The following is a 19,698-nucleotide window of genomic DNA, read 5'->3' on the forward strand; positions in this document are numbered from 1 at the left end:
GTCCAACTTTAACCTCCATTTAAAGACTGGATTTCTGGTGTAAAATATTGGTTTTTTTAAGAACTTTTAGGTTGACGTACAAGGTTTTAATTCATTTCATCATTTCACTATATCATCATATTGGATATGCTTCATGTTACCAAATTAAGAGACAATATCACTGCATGACCCTAATAATAATTTCATAGAAATTTTAATCTTGTAACTAATTTAAAATTCTATGCAGGGTATTCTTCCTCAATATTATTTATAATTTACAAATGAAGAACCTTATACAATAATTGTCATTCACATCCATAAGAACCCATCAAGGGAAACATATGAGATAACACATTTAATCTAAACACAAATGGATTGGTTTTTTCATTTTGTGAAAGATCAATTTGTCACTTTTGTAATTGGTTGTCATATCAATAGAAAATCATCTTTTAGCCTCTTCACAAACACAAAACAAAAAAATCAAATACTTATTTATATTTTTCCCTTAAAAAAAATACTTATTTATATTTTTAATCTTGTTTTATAAATCTGAAAACAATATATCAACAAAAACAACAAAAACAACAAGTAATACAAACATATTTTATGGTATACACTTTTTGTAAGAAAAATGATAAAAGGACAAGACATTAGATACCATAAAAAAGTTTACATTCATTGGTTTCACACTTTAACTACAAACATATCTATTTACCAATAGAACATTAAACAAATATGTTATAGGCATGCAAAAACTGATGGACTAAAATAGTGCAGCCTTCACTCTTTCAAAGCATATCTTTCTCTCACCCTCTTATCTCTCTGTCCCCTTCTTGTTATCAAAATCTCCTTCATCGTGTGTTTTCTTTGCGTCGGACATACCTTGTTCTATCATTGTATCTTGGTCTGTCCTGATGCCTCTGTGGCTGTGGTTCCACCCTTTTCTGTCTTTCAGGTGACCTCTGGACAATCTCTCCATTCACAAATAATTCAGCTGAACCAATACAAAGGGATAGAAATATCATCAAAACCTTAGCCATGCAACAGGAAAACGAAACCATTGATAATAGAAGAATCAATCTTTATATATTCAGAACTCAGCTATGGTATGGTTGCAGAGAAACAAAATACAAATAACATCAGCAGCGAAGAGTTTGGACTGTTTACATAACCAATTATAAGGTTTGGACTGTTTACAAATACATAATTGTGTCGGACTTCTGACTTTTCAAACTAAACAAACACTATTGGTCTCTAAAGGAGTGATTGTGAGTACATGTCACACGATGTATCAAGTCCAATGATTCCGCAGCTACTCCATTTATGAAGCAACAGAGCAGGGGAGGAGAGAGAAATTAGCTTGGCCAATATTGGCTAATGACGATAGAAGAAAGATAGGAAGAGTAGTAATCATGCAAGATCTATTTATCTACAATAGAATGTAAGCCCTGGGTATTATTAAATGATAATGAAAATGAAACAGAGAAAACTTGAAATATCAAGTAGGTATAAATTGAAGAGAGGAACAACCCAAATAACATCAGCGAAGATGAAAATAATGTTGAACTAAGAAATTTTAAATTTGTAAAAAGATATCACTTGACCTCTTATTTATTAAACAGAAAAAAGAACATGCCTAATGACGGATTTATTGCAAGGCAATGTTATCTGGTGAATCAACTCCCATTATTCTGCAACTAAATAATTGATGAGGCAGCAGAACAAGATAGGAGAGAAAATATTCATCAGTCCATCAAGGGAAAACTTTCTCATTACGACTTGATGGGTTATGGGGTAGCTTTCTACGGACATTGATGTGGACAACATTACAAGCTAAAATCTACTTGGTAGACTATAATTGTTGTAATCATACCAAATGACAATGCATATACATATAGTTGAGAATATAAAGACTATAACAGTGTTCTCAATAGCGGATCACAGAAAATAGTGGCTTGTTCAAATTCCGCTATGCAACATTGATATAGTGTTGCTAATATAGCCACTATTTGACAATATTCTGTACTAAATAACGATTCGCAGAACAATAGAGAATTGTTCGCCTAATAGTTTTTTACTTCAATTCCAGCTAGAAAATTTAGGAAGGTAAAAATATATCACCAAACTCGTTATCCTAGTACTGCAAGAAAAACAGTTGATATGCATGAAATAAATGTCAAACGGACAGCAAATCAAATGCACAAGAATTAAACCAAGGCATCGTTAGATTCTCACCACCATAGTCTTTGTTTTCGGGATCAACATATGAATCTGGGAGAACAAACAGAACTCCAGGCAACCCTATTCAAAGAGAAACAAAAATATCAAACACAAATGCAACAAAAAATAAGCACAAACAATAACTAACATAAACACTTCCGTTACAGACCTTCAAGCTTATTAGATGTCTCCTCATCAATCTCACATCCAAATCCAAAGTACCTCTCACATGAAACGTTGTAAATCTTCTTCTTAGCTTCTTCTTCACTGAAAACCAATAAGAAAAATTCAACTCAGAGAAAACTAACACACTAACAAGTAACAACAACCCCCATTATCAAAAACCGCTTTCATGGTTCTAGGAAAAAAACATAACAAAACCCAACAAGCTAAAACAATCTGGAAAGAACCTATAAAATTTAAAATTAGAGTAAGCATCTATTCCAGTCTCTCAGAAAAAAATGGAACACTCATCTTAGTACTTCACGGAAAAAGGAGAAAACAACTTCACATAATGTACTTCAAATCATAGTTGTCAATCCCGAATAGCGAGCAGACACTATTTGATATATTTCGGAATTATTATACAATACTAATTAAAGTTTAAGCATCATGAAATTCTAATTCATGAAGTTCATAATCAGAGGTAAAAGCACAAGTCTTAAGCAAAACATACTGGTAAAATACCAACAAAATTCAAAGAAACGAACACTTTAAGCCTCTAAAGCTTAAAGTAACTAAACATCAAAACTCAAATAAAAGTTTAAGCATCATGAAGATCTAATTATTAATCATCGAAAGTTCCAAACCCAAAATTAACCTTGTAACGGGTCTAAAAATAAGGGTGTAGTCGTGTTTGGCCAATCATGGCTGTAGCGGCCACTCCGCTACCACCGCGAAACGCGGTGTATTTCCTCTCGCTGCTATTGTGGTCGTTATCACCGCTAATCCAATCCAGACACTCTACCGCGTCTGAGGGCAGACGACCACGGCATCGCCCTATCATGGCTGTAGCAGCCTCAATTGACAACAGACCTTAAAATTACAAATTCAGAATACTTTAATCCCTTTAAACACCAGAAACAGTTCCAAAGTGTGTTTGGTAAAATTAAGCTATAAGCTAGCTGATAGCTGAAAAGCTAGCTTATAGCTGAAAAGTTAGCTGATTGAAATTAAAGTGTTTGGTAAAACCAACTTTTTAAGTAATTAATAAATATCAAATGACATAAAAGTACATGTATGTTTAATTTATACTCCCTCCGTTTCAAAATGAGTGTCGCTTTAGCCAAAAAAAATTGTTTCAAAATGAATGTCACTTTCAGTTTCCAATGCAATAATAACTTTTTCTTTTCAATTGCACCCTCCAATTAATACTCTGCACATTACTTCCAAAGTATTACTTTTAAAACTAACCAATAGTTAATAAGGATAATTTGGTAAAATAACCATTCTTTTTCTTTTAATCATTGCATTTCTTAATATGTGTGTAAACACCTAAAACGACACTCATTTTGAAACGGAGGGAGTATAAATTATATGTATAAACATTTTTTCACCTAAAAAAATGTATAAACATTTTTAACTAATATATTTATGTATTTTTCCTCTTGAAAATTATAAATTTGAAATATGAACTTCATTGAAATATTTTTTAACTAAATTTGCTCAACTTCATAATCATATCTTTCAGTTTTTTTATGAAAAATTGTATGTTTTAGTTTTTACTTTTGAAAAATTTGTATGTTTTATTTAAAATGGTAAATATGTGAAAAGAAAAAAGAAAATGCTAAATATGTAATAGGAATATAACAAAACCGTTTCAAACATAAAACAAATACAAAAGAGCAATGAGGTAGTGCAACGGTATCCTTAAACCTTAAACGTGGGTAGTTTATTTTTTAACATGGCTAGTTTTTTGTTTATGAAAAATAAAAAAATAATGTTAAAGGTTAAAAATGGAAGAAAATGTAAAAAGCTAAAAGCTAAAAGCTAAAAGCTAAAAAGCTACTTGAAATAGCTTCTCAAAAAACGCTATAAGCTAATGAAAAAAGCTTTTTACCAAACACATCTCATTTTATCAAAACAAGCTTATAAGCTTGTTCAACAAGCTATAAGATAGCTTTATTGTGTTACCAAACACTGCATGTCACCATTTTGTAATTCCAAGGGAATATTTGTAAATGTGTACATTTTTTGTAAAGGACTAAAACGAGTCTTTTATATATCTACTGCTGTTTAGGGGTAACTAATCTCAATCGGAGAGCCTATCGGGCACACAGGTGGATTTTCCTATCCGAACAAGGTTTTCCCCATATCCAAAAGTCAATGATGAAACCCCTGACCACTTGCTTATGTTTCTTGAATCCCTTAGTCTTACTACTCGTCACTCGAAGAACCGAATGTTGTTAAGTAAAACTAGTCTTTACTCCAACAATAAAACCTCATTTTTTTTCTAACATAAAGCTGACACCCCCATTTACATAAATTTAATTGAACCATCCAAACAAAATTAAAGGGAAAAAAAAATTCTTCCAAATCAACACAGAAAACCAATTAACCAAAACTAATTACAACACAAAATAAAAAAGATTAATTTTTTCAATTCTTCAAACTAAATGAAATTCAGACAAAAACATTAAGAACAAAATCCAATAACTTAACTAGTACCTTCCAAGGACCTTGGCGAGAGTTTGAACATAACAATCAATCATTTGCTGTTTAGTAGCACCTTCACCACCAGGTTTATCCATAACAATCAACCAATGTTCATAATCACACCCAGGGAACAGCGGAGCCATATCCGTAGGCGGACGCTCGCTGAAATTCGAGTTTCCTGAGTTCAGTGGTGAGTAGGTCGAGTTTCCGGCACGGTTGACTCGGCATCTGACGGTGGTGAAGCGGAAGGAATAGGATGGAGTTGCTTGAGAGGGGCGGCGGGTGGAGGATGAGAGGAGACGGTTGGGAGGGAGGAGGAGAGAGGAAGGGAGGGTGGAGAGAGAAAGTGGTTTTGCCATGGTAACCATTGTGTACGGAGGAGGAGGAAGATGAGGTTTTGGAGATTTCAGGGTTTTGGTTTTGAAATTGTGAAAAATGTGGCGATTAGGGGTGTTCGCGGTGCGGTTTGGATCGGTTTTGAGGCAAAATGTCAACCGATCCAAAATAAAAATCACATGCGGTTCGGTTCGGTTTGGATGAGTATTCTAAAAAAATCCGAACCGAACCGATCCAAATATATGCGGTTTAATTTGGATCGGTTTTTGGATGTCCAAAATGCAAAATATATTTTTTTATTTACTCTTTTTTGAAGAATATAATTTTTTTATTAATATTAATATTACACAAACACGGTAAAATAATAGGTTTGATGCAAAATATATTAAAAAAAATAAAATTATAGTATGAAAATTATCGATTATTTTTGAAACATATGAAGTAATAATAATATAGATTAAATTAGTGCAATGTATAAGATTAAAATTTAACAAACAACATAATAATGCAATCTATAATACTAATAAAAGAATAAATAAGTATTAATATTTATTTTTGCGGTTCGGTTCGGTTTGGTTCGGTTTTGAAAAAGTGATCCGAAATCCGATCCGATCTTAGCGGTTTTTACAAAACAACATCCAAACGCATCCAAATATATTCGGTTTTTTGCGGTTTTCGGTTTTTTTGGATCGGTTTGCGGTTTTATTTTGGATCGGTTTGGATTTGAACACCCCTAGTGGCGATGATAAATTTATCTTTAAGATAAGAGTAATGATATTTTTACATCCATTTGATGACAACTTTGTTGACAACCTTGTTTTTCTCACTTCTTATTGGTCAAAAACAATGGAGAGAGAAAAAGGAAGAGAGAGGATAACAACATCATATGAGTATGAGAGAGAAAGTTGTCCAAAAGTTGTCAAAAAATGGTTGTCAATATATCATTTCTCTTAAGATAAAATGACATCTCGAATACGATTAATCTCTCGAGTCGAATAAGATCTTTAAACTAAATGTTGGTTAAGTTGAATACAATGAACTATTGCATTTATACAGTAAGTGATTTTGACCATCAATTTTAAATGAAGGGTCGAAATCACACATTGTATGAAACGATTGAGATATGTATTATGCATTCATAGTCGTTGGAATGTAAATTGATATTCAAGAATCTTTGTAGCGGCAAACTATGTGATTTGCTATTGTAAGGTGCTAAAAAGACACATCTTAAACTTTACGGTCCGCTAATACCCTTGAAGAAATGTAGATGTCAATACATTGGAAGTCTTCACAAGCGTGAAGCGTCCTTAAATATATATGTTTGATTTTGCGCGGGTCGAAATTGATTTTAGTTAAAAGTCTTTTAAAGTGGTAGAGGCCTATCCCCAAAGTATTATAGAATTCAGTTTGGTCACCAAAATAAATATGGGAACCGTTTTTTTTATTTAAAATTTATACACATGTCTATATTTTTACTCATATTTAATACAGAAATAATTTTTTGTACATATGTCTATATTTTTAATCATATATCTACATAGATCCAAAGAGGAATCCCTTGTGCTGACCATTGTGTGTTATGTGAAGAAATGGCGGAAACTCAAATTCATATTTTCTTTGTTTGCCAAACAGCCATCAATTGTTGGAAATTTGTGCAATTCGACCACCTTTTCCCAAACATGCTGCTCTCTGCTAATGACTTTTCGTCACTACTTTTTGCTTTCTTTGACAGGTTAACAGCAGAACAACAATCTGTGGCAACAATGATTCTCTGGAGTTTGTGGAAAAACCGTAACTCTAAGTTATGGGAAAATACAACCTCTCCTCCTCACTTAATTGTGCAACGAGCTAAGAATGTCCTCCATGAATGGCGATATATGCAACATCATAGTAACAGAGATCCGAACCATCAGCTCGTGACTTCTTGGTCCAAGCCGCCACATACCCATTTGAAATGCAATGTCGACTGCGCACTTTTCCAAAATAATTCCATCACAGGTTATGGGTTTTGCTTCCGCAACTCTCTCGGTCACTTAGTGTCGGGAGTGTCGAATTTCATCCACCAGTCATCGCTCCCTACAGAAGCCGAAGCACTTGGTTTGTATGAGGCCATCAAGTTTGCCATAGCTCAGAACATGTCATCTGTAATTTTTGAGTCTGACTGCAAAATTATTGTTGACATTGCTAATTTGCCCCAGGTACCTAATAACGAAATCGGTGACATTCTCGCTAGATGTAAAGATCTCTTGTTATCCCATAATAACTATATTGTTAGTCATGTTAGGAGGCAAACAAATAAGGTTGCTCATACGTTAGCTCGAGCTTCCTTATCTCATCCTAGCCCCTTTATTTTTCATGATGTACCCTCTGACTTGTACTCCTTGATTATCAATGAAATGACATAAGTTTGTTTTTGTTCAAAAAAAACATATATCTACATAGATATATTTTTTTTTATAATTTCTACGCAATTGCGACTTGCTTTCAAAAAAGTGCGCTACACACTCACCCGTCCGTATGCACGAATATCCTGCTAAAGCATTACCTTTATAGAAAGAGATGTTCTTAAAACCTATACAGCGCTATAATTTTGAATTTTAAACTCTATCTCTTACTGTTACAATGTCAAACAACATTTATCACTAAGTTGTCACCTCTTAAATATTATCCAAATCAACTATTAACAATGAACTTTTTTTACTCTGCTTACAAATCTATTAGTAAATTCACAAAAATAGAAGATACTCACAAACTTATGAGTGGACCTCAATCCATGAAACTTTTAAACTGATTTTTCCTCTGACCGACTTAACCTTTAAACCTAGTCCAAATTCCTTGTGATTGAATGCTGAAATCAAAACCCATATGAAATTACTGCAAGGAGTTATAAATTTTGTGAGAAATCAAGATTTTCATCGCATTTTTTTCCAAGAACCCTAAAAAAAACATTATCTGCGATTCGCTTTTTCTTCACTAACATGCGTTGGAACCAAAACCCCACGGCAATAACTCATAGGAACAAGCATACCATGAGATGAGGCCAAAGGGATAACCCTGCTGATTATGTATCCTCGCCAGATTGTCTATATGTCTTTCATTAAAAATATGTATCGCTTTTTCTTCACTAACATGCGTTGGAACCGGAACCCCACGGCAATAACTCATAGGAACAAGCATACCATGAGACGAGGCCAAAGGGATAGCCCTGCTGATTATGTATCCTCGACAGATTGTCTATGTCTTTCATTAAAAATATGTATCGCTTTTTCTTCACTAACATGCGTTGGAACCAGAACCCCACGGCAATAACTCATAGGAACAAGCATACCATGAGACGAGGCCAAAGGGATAGCCCTGCTGATTATGTATCCTTGCCAGATTGTCTATGTCTTTCATTAAAAATATTGTAACAAAATGTTAATAGATAGTAATAAACTATATTTATGACTAGTGACAAAATTGTTTCTTGGATCAATCCAACACATTGCAAATTTCTAAGACAAAATTATGCACACGGTAATTAAATACAGAACAACCTAAATTATTATCCAAATGTTAATATAATATCGCTGTCCCGAAAACAAAACAAATATAATAACCTCTAAAAACAGCAAATATAAATGCTTTGCTCATGTGAACCATGCATAGGCCTAAATTATATGAGAAATGATATTCTAACAACCATTTTGTGACAACCTATGTGACAACTTTATATTTCATACTCACATTATCTTTTTACTTTCTCTCTCTATTGCTTTGGTTTCCGTGTCACTATCTACTTTTCCTTTGAAAATTGGTGGTTGTCACAAAAGTTGTTGATTTTTGGTTGTTAGAATATCAATGCTCAAATTATATATACACATGAACATATTAAATCTTGAGCATTTTTAGTGCCTTCTTCATTTCTGCTTTTGCAAACAATCTTGCATTCTCTGCTTCAGCTTCAGCAGCCTCTGCCTTATAAGTTGCTTCCTCAGCCTTAGTCATGGCAGCTTCTGCCTCCTCCATTGCTTTTGCAGCTTCTTCTATCGCCTGTTGAGGTGTGAGACCCTTAATCATTTTAAAAATCTCTTCATTAATTTCTTCGTATTTTGAAAGGAAGTTGACATCATCATTTCTCCCAGTTGCTTTTGGAGAATCATTTCTTGTTTCCTCGCGTATTTTTGTTGAAGTTGAGGCAATCCTATGATCGAATATTGATATTCCACTTGAATATTGATTATTATTTTCAACTTTAGGCGGAGGTAGAAGCAAAATGTTTTCTGTCTTCTTCCTTGATCTAAATGTTGTCGTCGTAGTTAAGTTCCTCCATTTGTCCTTGAGGTCTACATTTGAACGATTGCGCAAACTAGTGTTGAATTCTGGGTCTTTAAGTATAGCGCGCCATCTTCCAGCTCCGTGTTTGACTACTCCCGCTTTCAGAGCTGCCTCTTCTTCTCCGGTCCATTTTTGCTTAGGAGCACCCATTGAAAGAGGCAAGATCGTCGGCCCAACAAATTTAGAGGCTTAAAGTGAAACTTGAAATGAGGCTATTTAAAAACCAAAAATAACAAAATTAAAGACCTTTCGTAGTTAATTAATTTTTACGATAATAAACAACACACAAGCTTTGGAGCACCCATTAAATCAAGTCCACAATCTCAATAGCTAATTTTTACATCCAATGTTTTACTATAGATCAACTCATAAATGTGCAGCTACCACACAATTGGTCATGTTATTTATCTGGTGACATAAAATTGAGCTGAATTGGACGAAAAGGGTCGAAAATTAAAGAAGAAATTGATAGAATATTTCTATTATACTTTGCATAAGAATAGATAAAATTTAGCATGAAATAATTTGCAATCGTAACACTCTAATAAAAAAATGTGTCCCCGGGCACTAGTTAAGGATTTAAATGGTAATTTTTTTATAAAAGTTTGTGTAATAAAGTGCATTGAAAATTGAACACTTTGGCATTTTTTTAAAAAAAATATTACTTAATTTAGAAAGCTTAAAGAGTGTCTCGGAGACACTCGTTAATAAGACACTAAAAAAATAACTTAAAATAGTGTTTCAATTGTAAACGAGAGTTTTACATAGCATATTTTAGATTCATATCTTGAAAATATATGATTAAAAAAAATGATTCCCAGACTAATTAACATCACATATATGATCATGTCAATAAAAAAAAATCATATATTTACAGATTTTACCGAATAAAATATAAATCCCAAAAATCAGGAATATTTTATGATAATCAATCAAATATTCTTGGATTCTTGGACAAGTCACGTATAAGAATAATTTGAGTATAAAATTATTCTAAATTTATCTCAAAATAATAAAGTAGCAAATTAATGTATTATATGAAATAAATTAATTTACCGTTCATTGAACAACAATTAAATACTTTGATTCAGAATAGTAGTCAATTATCGTTCAACGCTCTTTAAATCGGTCAAATCACTTTTTAATTCCATGTAATAGATTTTAAAAGTTCTATGAACACTAATCATTTGCCGGCAGAGGTATTTTAGTAATTTGAGGTATATATGTCTATTAGATCACTTAACAGTTGAAAATAAATCGATCCAAAGTTACGATTCGGTTAAACAAAAAGATCAATATGTAAGTTTTATGAGATCAAAAGTTACGATTTGATAAATCGATGAGCTCAATCGAGAGACATCTGGAGCAATTATCTAAAAGTAAAACTAGACCTGATTTCATATTCGAATAAATCAAGAACCATATTGGTTTGTCGTTAAAGAAAAACACTTACAAACAATCAACCAATAACAATTTGAAAAGTCTCTAGAATCGTTATAAATAATTTTGGTATGAGATTGTATAGTTTTGTAACGATTTTGATTGTATAGTTTTGTAACGATTTTCCGATTCTACCAAAAATAGAAGTTATATCGAATTTAGCAATATCGATTGATAAATAAATGTGTACCTGAGATATATGATTGACTGAAAGAGACTACTGGTGCAGTGAGAAAGTAAGACAATTATCTGTCTAGGTTTTGCGAGGTATTTGTTAACCGTCTAATGAGACAATGATTAAATAGCTAAATTTTCTGGTATAGATCTCTGGTTGGATATAACAGAATAGCCCAATCCATCACGGCCCATTAATTAAAAAATAAAGGATCAATACATATTTATCAATTAACTAATATTTAATAGTAATTAATCATAATTTATATCAATAATATTTCCAAATAATTAATTATTGTTAATCCATAATTGATATATAAATAAAATCAATCTTATTCTGCTTTTGACCTTGATGAACCAATTTCTTCTAGAAAGATTTTTTTGAACAAGATTTCTTCTAGAAAAATTATTATTAAAAAGGCGCGCTCTTTGCCATTTTACGGCTATAATTTGGAATTTAAACTCTATCTCTTACGGTTACAACGTCAAACAACTCTTATCACTAAGTTGCCACCTCTTAAATATCATCTAAATCAACACTTAACAATGAATTTTTTTTTTATTCTGCATACAAATCTATTAGTAAATTCACAAAAATAGAAGGTACTCACGAACTTATGAGTGGACCTCAATCCATGAAACCTTCAAACCTTGAAGAATGTTTATTATCTTGGTTTGACATAACCAAGCACAATACAAGCTTTCACCATCATAAGTATCTTGCTTTAAAATCACAAAGGTAGTAGAAATGCCATGAAATCCTGAAGCCATAAACAATTGTTTATAAATGGCTATGGTTACTTCTAATTTTTTAAACCTTATTGTTTTATTTTTATTTTTATAGGCAATACCAAAGTAGCAGTAACTAAATACAGCTTGCAGAATTACAAAACTCAGTAATTATACATGTACATGAAGATTTTGGTGTTGAACTAGACCTGGTGATACTCACTTTTTCTCCAGTGGCCTTGTTCTTGAAACCATATGCTCCGTTTTCTGTTCACATAGGAGATTTTTTTACATATCAGATAAAATTTAGGTGACTAATTTCTAGTTACAAGGATTAAGATCATAGTTGCATGAATATAGGTGACAAATTTCTAATTTCTAGAAATATATTTCACATCATTGCGATAACAAAAAAGAACATATAAATCATAATCTCATGTCATGAACAATTAACCCTCCATCATAGTTACATGAATTTGGAACAACATACAAAATAAGAGAGATATTAAAGATAAAGCTATTTATCTCTTGATTATTAAAAAAATTGAATATATCTTTAATTTGATTTTGTGCTCTTGAATGACTTCAATTCCATGATAGATCAATCCCACTAAGTAGGATCGGCCACATGGACCAAACGGTGTCATAATGTTCAATCAAATACCATATTTCTATCCAACCATTAATCTCTAGATCAATGTTTTAAAATTTTATAAGATAATCCACATGTTTGTAGAATGAATGTAGCAATTTGATGTTTCATCCACCTACTGCCAGCAAGTCCTAACAGTGTTTTCCTTTCTATCTATCAATTTTTCATTTTTCATTCTGATTGTTGATTATTGTTATGTGCAGCAAAATGACGTATGGAAAAATAAAAATAATCAACTGACCTGCTCTGAATGTGGTAAATATTTCCCATCCAATGTCAGTACCACACGATCCTTCCCATCGACTCCTTGAACTTTGTCAACTGAGCAGTAGAAATCTATTGCTGACATGCTAAACATAAAATCAACAAATAAATAACAGATAGAAAATCTTTGAAGTTAATATTTAAAGCCAAACACATGTACACATTTTGCTACTCATTAGACATGCTCTATTTTATTACCTGTAACATCAAAAGTATAAGTATCTTTCAGTTTATTAGAAGCATAATATGTTCACTTGGTATGCATAAAATAACTCAGTGTTGTCAATCACAGATTGTGAAAAATAGCAGTTTGTTCAAATTCCGCTACGCTATAGTGTTATGGCACTGCTATAACCATTATTTAATAGCACTTTTTACAAAATCACGTATTTCGAAACAATAGCGGTTTGTTAAAATTCATCTAGCACTATACAGCTACTATACAACCTTGAAATAACCTATTCCTTTTCTAAGAAATTCTATGTTCGTAGATTGACGTGATGATGATCCATTAATATCATTATACAGTTTTGGAAGTTAAGACGGCAAGAGAGAGAGTTGATGCAAGTGGTAAGTTTCTGGGATCTTCCAAAACGAAAGTGAAAAGTCGGAATGTCTTTAGTAAATTTTAGCACAAGGGAAATGACAAAAGGTTCCTTCATACCCACAATATGACCAGTCTACTTCCTAATTAATTTTTTTCTTTCGGACTGAGGTCAAAACTCTCTTGAGCCCTAACTCTATTGTCTTCCTCCTTTGGTTTAACTAGCTGTGGTTGGCTCCCTTTGAAGGTATCAGAGTACATGACATGAAACTTGATTTACTTTTGAATTAGGAATATTTAGTACATGATGAAAAATGAACAAGTCATATTTATACTATAGAAGATGCAATTTCTTTATGCCAACTAATGAGAGATTCCGTGTAAATCCCTATAGTTTAGCCTAGAATAATTTGATATGATTGTATATAATCTTTCCTCTTCTATTTTGCAGATCCGATACAGGCATAAAATTAGGGACTCTTTGTTCCCTTCCACAGCCTGATTTATTTATGGTATCAGACTATACGTGGGTTTGAGAAAGAAATCCTAGTGAAAGCGGAGAAGTTCGTAGACATGGGAGATAGTCCACAAGACAAAAAAAAGGAAGAAAAGAAAGATGGCTTGCCTAAAGGTGAGCAACCAAATAACGGAAGGAGAACTCCATCTCCTTACGATATGAAGTCAAATGATAACCTAGGGAACCTGATCACACAGATTCAGATTCGAGGAGAAAACTACAAAGAATGGGCTCGTACCATGCAAACTTCGTTGCATGTAGGAAAAAAGTGGGGGTTTGTGGAAGGTACAGCCACAATGCTGAAGGAAGATTCCCCTGAAATTGAAGAATGATGGACTGTTCAGTCTATGTTGGTGTCGTGGGTGCTGAACACTGTTGAGCCTACCTTGCGATCCACCATATCATATAGGGAAAATGTACAAGATTTGTGGGAGGACATGAAAGAAAGATTCTTCGTCATGAATGGACCTAGAATTCAACAACTGAAGTCTGATTTGGCAGGACGCATGCAAGGACGGATGATGGTGGTCGCATATTATGGAAAAGCTGAAAATTTTGTGGCACGAATTATAAGCAAACATCTGGCTACAAATTTAATATTGCATTCAAATGGAAAAAACACAAGGAAGAAGAAAAAGTCCACCAATTTCTTGGGTTTGGATGACACAACCAATAAAGCAATCAGTTCAAGTCTGTTGTAAACAGAGTCGTTGCCCTCATTGAATCGAGTTTACTCCACTCTGGTTCAAGAAGAAAAAAGATCACCAGAGGAAAAGATGAAAGTGGTGAAGTGATGGGTTTGACGATTCAAACAGCGGGTAAAGGAGTTAAAGGACGGAGAGATTCTAGAGACATAATTTTGACTTGCACACATTGCAATCGAACGGGGCATGAAGCAGGGAGTTGTTTTCAAATTGTTGGATACCCTGAATAGTTAGGAGATAGTCTAAAGACGGAGGGAAAAGGTAGTGGACGAAGAAAACAGTCACAACATGTCGGGACTAGTCAAGGAAGAGGCGGAACAGCACGTGCAAATGCTGTCCAAAGTGGTGGAATAAGCTCTGGAACAACCGACTCAGATGGAGACATCTTCATTGTTGGTACTTTATACCTTTTCTCATGAATGAACTTTAAAGCAGACCCATGAATGATCAAGCGAAATCGATAGAATCACATGACATTCTCAACATAAGTATATATTGAAACAGCCAAACAAATATATTTTGACCATGTGGGAGAAATTCATCATTATATAAACAAAAACTTACATTCCATCACCAAACTCCTCGTTGATTATTTCTTTGATGCTCTCCCCAAAATGCATAACAGCTTCATTCAACCTATATGAAATACAAGATCAGCATAAAAAAAAAAAAAAAAAAAAAACAGTAGCTGATATCATATGATACATGATGCATAACATATTCCGCACATTAAAATTCTCAAAAACATTACACCATAGCTATTATGTACATGTCAATTATTTCGCATTCATTAGAGTATGACCATGTTTAGATAAACAACTTAATTAAACGCTTATCATATAAGCGTTTACGTATATGCTATTTCTATAACAAATAATAAAATAAAGTCAATCTATTTTCATGTAAAGGATAAGCTGTTTTCATGAGCTATCATAGAAAGCTTATGCAAATAGACTAAAAAACAGCTTATCTACATGTCATAAGCTATTTGCGTAAATTCTCCCAAACAGTCTCAGAAGGGCTTATGTCAGTAGGTAGAATCAAAACAGGTCCTGTCCTCTACTACTTAAATTGAAAAGAACATTTCTACAAAACAGATACATCTAGGCATCCATTACAATAAAAAATGACATTCAACATTTTTCACTAACAAGCATACATCTAAACTATCAAAACAATAATTCATGATGATTTCAAGGACCGCTACCATCCACATTTCACCTTACACAAGACAACACATGCATGTTTAATTCACAAAGCTTGATAATCAGAACTAGTATATGAAGTCTAACACTTCTAATTTCCCAAAATCATATCCTTGCCAATTTCCCACCACTAAAATATTGAATTCCCACGTTTATTTTCGATACACCACACCACCAGCATCAAAGGTTTCAACATATCATACTATCAATCATTATAAAGAACTTTACATGATTGGCAAAATAACCACAAAAGAAAATCTTTATGATCCAAAGACATAACCTGAGAAACTCATCTAACCTCAGACAACAAATGCACGTTTACACCACAATTTCTTTCACATCTAAAAATCCAATCTTTTATATAGAAAATAGCTGCATATTCTTAATAAATCACTAATTTAATCCTTGAACTTATAAATTCAGTGAATTTGGTCTGTAAAATTAACAAAATTCCAACATGATTCAAAAATTAATAGGAAGGAAGCTATGAAGCACACTAAAGTGAATTTGGTCTGTAAAATTAACAAAATTCCAAAATGATTCAAAAATTAATAGGAAGGAAAAAATTAATAGGAAGGAAGCTATGAAGCACACTAACATAGCCATGATACTCACGTACCAAATGTCACGAATTATGGGGCCTAACTCATCCTTACAAAACCGGCTTGCAAGATAAGAGTGTCTCCTCTTTATAAACTCTTCTCAAGAATCATATCTATGCGATATGGGACTAAATCCATTGACTGTTGGCTGCTAACACCAAACACTGACGCATAGACACGGATAATAATTTATAAAAATAAAAGTGATTGGATGTCACTACATCGGCATGATGTATGTATCAAACACAACACAGGACATGTCTTCAATCTAAAGTGTCAATGCTACATCCGAAGTAGGACATAATTTTCAATTTTAGAGATCAACTGTTTAGCCTCAGTTAACAAAAATTAACACTTAACTGTTAATTAAATATTCAATTTAATCTAATAATAATTAAAAAACAAAAGTGGGTTTGTAAAGAGGACCTGTAAACAGTAGGGTCTTGAATGATATTAGGATCATAAGACCTCAGAGGAGGTTTCATCATTTCATGGATAAGTTCTTCGGGCAGTTCGGGCAGTGCTGCCTTGAGTTTAGGGGCTGTTTCAGGTTTGAGCTGAGCTTGTCTTCTCAGAAGCTGAGCAACATACACGTTTGTAAGTCCTGTTTCCTCTGCTAACTGATTATAGGATTTTCCACTCTTGTTCCTCAATCCTTGAAGTTGTGACACTGTGTTTGCTTTGTTCTGCGCCATCCTAAGATTGTTGCTATGGTCCATGATTCATATATCATATCTCATACTCCGTTAAATATAGGATTAATTAAATAAAGACTTCAATATGCAAACCGTTACTGTAATTTGCGCGTGTTTTGATTTTTGTCCTTGTAAAAAAAAAATTTAAAAACATCCCTGTAATTTTTTTTTTTTTGTTTTAAAAAGGTCCCTGGCTCCACTATTCAAGTGAAGTGGCATGGTTTTAGCCACGTGGCGATGACTTGGCATGCCACATAATTAAATTTTTTTTTCAAAATTCTAAAAATTCTTTTTTTAAATTAAAAAATCCGAAAAAAAATTTAAAAATCATAAAAAAAATTAAAAATCAGAAAAAAAACTGAAAATTAAATTTTCGATATTTAATTAAAAAATATTTTTTTTCGAAATTCTGAAAATTCTTTTTTTTTTAAATTTAAAAATCATAAAAAAAACTGAAATTGAATTTTCGAAAATTCATTTTCTTTTAATTTCGAAAATTATATATTACATTTTTTTCGAAAATACTAAAAATTATATTTTCAAAAGTTATAAATTTTGAGATTATATAATTTTTAATTTTATTTTTCAAAAATTTATTTCTAGATTTAAAAAACACTAATTTCCAATTTTTTTCTTCATATTTCAAAAAAAAATTGGAATTTTTTATATTTTTTTATTTATTTTCCGTTTTTTTAATTTTAAAAAATAATTTTCAGATTTTTTTTAAAAAAATTTAAATTTTTAATGACGTGGACTGCCACGTCAGGGCCACGTGGCAAAAGTTGCACAGTCAGCAACTGCCACGTGGCCAAAGTCATCCCATGTCAGCAAAAAAGTGGGGTCAGGGACCTTTTTAAAACAAATTTTTTTTACAGAGATGTTTTTTAATTTTTTTATTTTACAAGGATGAAAATCAAAACACGCCCAAATTACAGGGACGGTTTGCATATTTAAACCTTAAATAAATGGTCTATAAAAATTAATCTGTGTCCGCGGGTATCCACGGATAAAATCCGTAATGGGCACGGGACGGGTAGCTAAATGGGTACCCGCGGGTATAATAAACAGGTATTTAGCTACCCGTTACTTTATGGACACGGACACGGATTTGATGATACTCGTGTCTGCGGGTATCCGTACCCGTTAATAAATTAAGTAAATTACTAAAATATCTATGTGTATATATATAAGAGTTTGGTGTCTCAAATTCTATTAGTGAAGCTTGGAATACATCTGAAATTTTGGATCTTAATTTGGATTTTAGTCTTTTCAAATTTTTATTTGGAGGATTTTATACTTTTTGGATGTTTATTTGGATTTTGGATGTTTTTATCCTTTTATTTTACTTCAAGAATTTGTATAGATTATGTAAGAATCACATGCATTATGGTATGATGAATTTGCTTGGGATTACGTTAGAATCATGATTTTCGTTGGATTATGGTATGAATTATGAAATTTGAATGAAATATATTTTGTATGGATCTTTAAAAGTTGAAGTTTGTAGGTAATTAAAAATGTATTTTTCTTTGTAAAAAAAAAATTAATTCAAAAATCCATGGTTAACCATGAATATCCGTGGGTATCTAAATACCCGTGGATTATCCGTATAGAGATACCCGCACGGATACGGGTACAGACACGTGTACCCTATTTACCCAACAGAATGGGGACGAATATTATAATATCTGTACCCATGGATACCCATTGACATCCCTAATAAAAATATTTGAAATTTCATTTAACATTCCCAAAATAATGCATTTTTTAGTAATATTTTTCGTTTAGCATTTGTTTGGGATCAAAGATGTTTGACAACAAAATTTAAAAAGATAAAAAAAATGCTGGTAGAAAATTTTGGATATTAACATACTTATGGAAAATTTTACAAAACTAAAAAATGTAATTTTTATGTAAGGATTAAAAACAAAATCGCAAAATTATATTATATAAGTCTCTCTGAACTTAACTCAGTTGGTAAGGACAATGCATAATATATGCAAGGTCCGGGGTTCGAATCCCGGACACTACCAAAAAAAAATCTATGTTATATATAAACTAGTCTAAATACCCGGCGTTGCCCGGGTTAATTATTAGTATAAGCAAATTTTTATGTTCGGGCAAACATAAATATATTAGGTTGAAATAATTTAAATTCATAAATAAAATTCATTAAACAGCATAACATATTAATGGTTAAAATCCTTTAACCAACAAATATTGACTTTAGTTTCGCACCTAAATAAGCTATCAATACTTTTTTTTTTTTAAACAAAGAGGTTGTAACCTGAGAGATTACAACCCCAAAATTCATTCAAGCAAAGACAGGAGTACAAAAAAGGATGAGAGTGAGGGGGGACAAAAAACCAAACCCTCTAACAGAGCTAAGAGAACCTATAGGCTGGAAAACCAGTCTTGTTCATAGAGAAATCTGCCAAAATCTGAGGAGGCACCTCAGTGTACCAAAAATAAGAAGACAAATCCAGACCAATGTTAGCTAACTTGTCTGCACAATGATTACCTTCTCTATATATGTGTGATACTTGGAACCTAAAACTATTCAACAAATACAAGCAGTTATCCCATCTATTCCTAAGGTTCCAAGGAACAATATTAGGAGACTTGAAAGCCAAAAAAACTAGCATAGAATCAGTCTCCAACCACA

At 32.6% G+C, this 19,698-nt stretch overlaps 3 protein-coding genes across 3 annotated transcripts; all 3 read right to left on the minus strand.

Moving 5' to 3' along the window:
- Nucleotides 1–552: 552 nt before the first annotated feature.
- Nucleotides 553–5,284, minus strand: LOC146953986 (multiple organellar RNA editing factor 2, chloroplastic-like). Its single transcript, XM_085713194.1, has 4 exons — nt 4,867–5,284; nt 2,369–2,466; nt 2,215–2,280; nt 553–973 (listed from the first exon to the last, which is right to left on the minus strand). The coding sequence occupies exons 1-4, from the start codon at nt 5,220–5,222 to the stop codon at nt 831–833; spliced, it is 663 nt and encodes a 220-aa protein (XP_085569320.1). The 5' UTR covers nt 5,223–5,284; the 3' UTR covers nt 553–830.
- A 3,758-nt stretch (nt 5,285–9,042) lies between these two features.
- On the minus strand, nt 9,043–9,777 carry LOC146953987 (uncharacterized). Its single transcript, XM_085713204.1, has one exon. It carries the CDS (start codon nt 9,655–9,657, stop codon nt 9,061–9,063), a length of 597 nt encoding a protein of 198 aa, XP_085569330.1. The 5' UTR covers nt 9,658–9,777; the 3' UTR covers nt 9,043–9,060.
- Nucleotides 9,778–11,736: 1,959 nt separating this feature from the next.
- On the minus strand, nt 11,737–17,055 carry CYN (cyanase). The gene is made up of 4 exons (XM_085713212.1): nt 16,765–17,055; nt 15,096–15,167; nt 12,744–12,852; nt 11,737–12,117 (listed from the first exon to the last, which is right to left on the minus strand). Exons 1-4 carry the CDS (start codon nt 17,031–17,033, stop codon nt 12,070–12,072), a joined length of 498 nt encoding a protein of 165 aa, XP_085569338.1. The 5' UTR covers nt 17,034–17,055; the 3' UTR covers nt 11,737–12,069.
- Between the last annotated feature and the right edge of the window lie 2,643 nt (nt 17,056–19,698).

Source organism: Medicago sativa, chromosome 1 (genome assembly GCF_051527215.1).
Source record: "Medicago sativa cultivar Bolivia chromosome 1, Bolivia_mono, whole genome shotgun sequence".
Classification (NCBI taxonomy): domain Eukaryota; kingdom Viridiplantae; phylum Streptophyta; class Magnoliopsida; order Fabales; family Fabaceae; genus Medicago; species Medicago sativa.

Excerpts from the sequence above, each read along its gene's own strand:
- CYN (XM_085713212.1), bottom strand. The coding sequence starts at position 17,033 with ATGGCGCAGAACAAAGCAAACACAGTGTCACAACTTCAAGGATTGAGG. Across the intron at positions 15,168-16,764 it reads CAAGACCCTACTGTTTACAG|GTTGAATGAAGCTGTTATGC; the intron begins GTCCTCTTTACA and ends TATTTCATATAG. Across the intron at positions 12,853-15,095 it reads GAGGAGTTTGGTGATGGAAT|CATGTCAGCAATAGATTTCT; the intron begins GTAAGTTTTTGT and ends TTTTATGTTTAG.
- LOC146953986 (XM_085713194.1), bottom strand. The coding sequence starts at position 5,222 with ATGGTTACCATGGCAAAACCACTTTCTCTCTCCACCCTCCCTTCCTCT. Across the intron at positions 2,467-4,866 it reads CTCGCCAAGGTCCTTGGAAG|TGAAGAAGAAGCTAAGAAGA; the intron begins GTACTAGTTAAG and ends ATTGGTTTTCAG. Across the intron at positions 2,281-2,368 it reads GACATCTAATAAGCTTGAAG|GGTTGCCTGGAGTTCTGTTT; the intron begins GTCTGTAACGGA and ends CTCTTTGAATAG.
- LOC146953987 (XM_085713204.1), bottom strand. The coding sequence starts at position 9,657 with ATGGGTGCTCCTAAGCAAAAATGGACCGGAGAAGAAGAGGCAGCTCTG.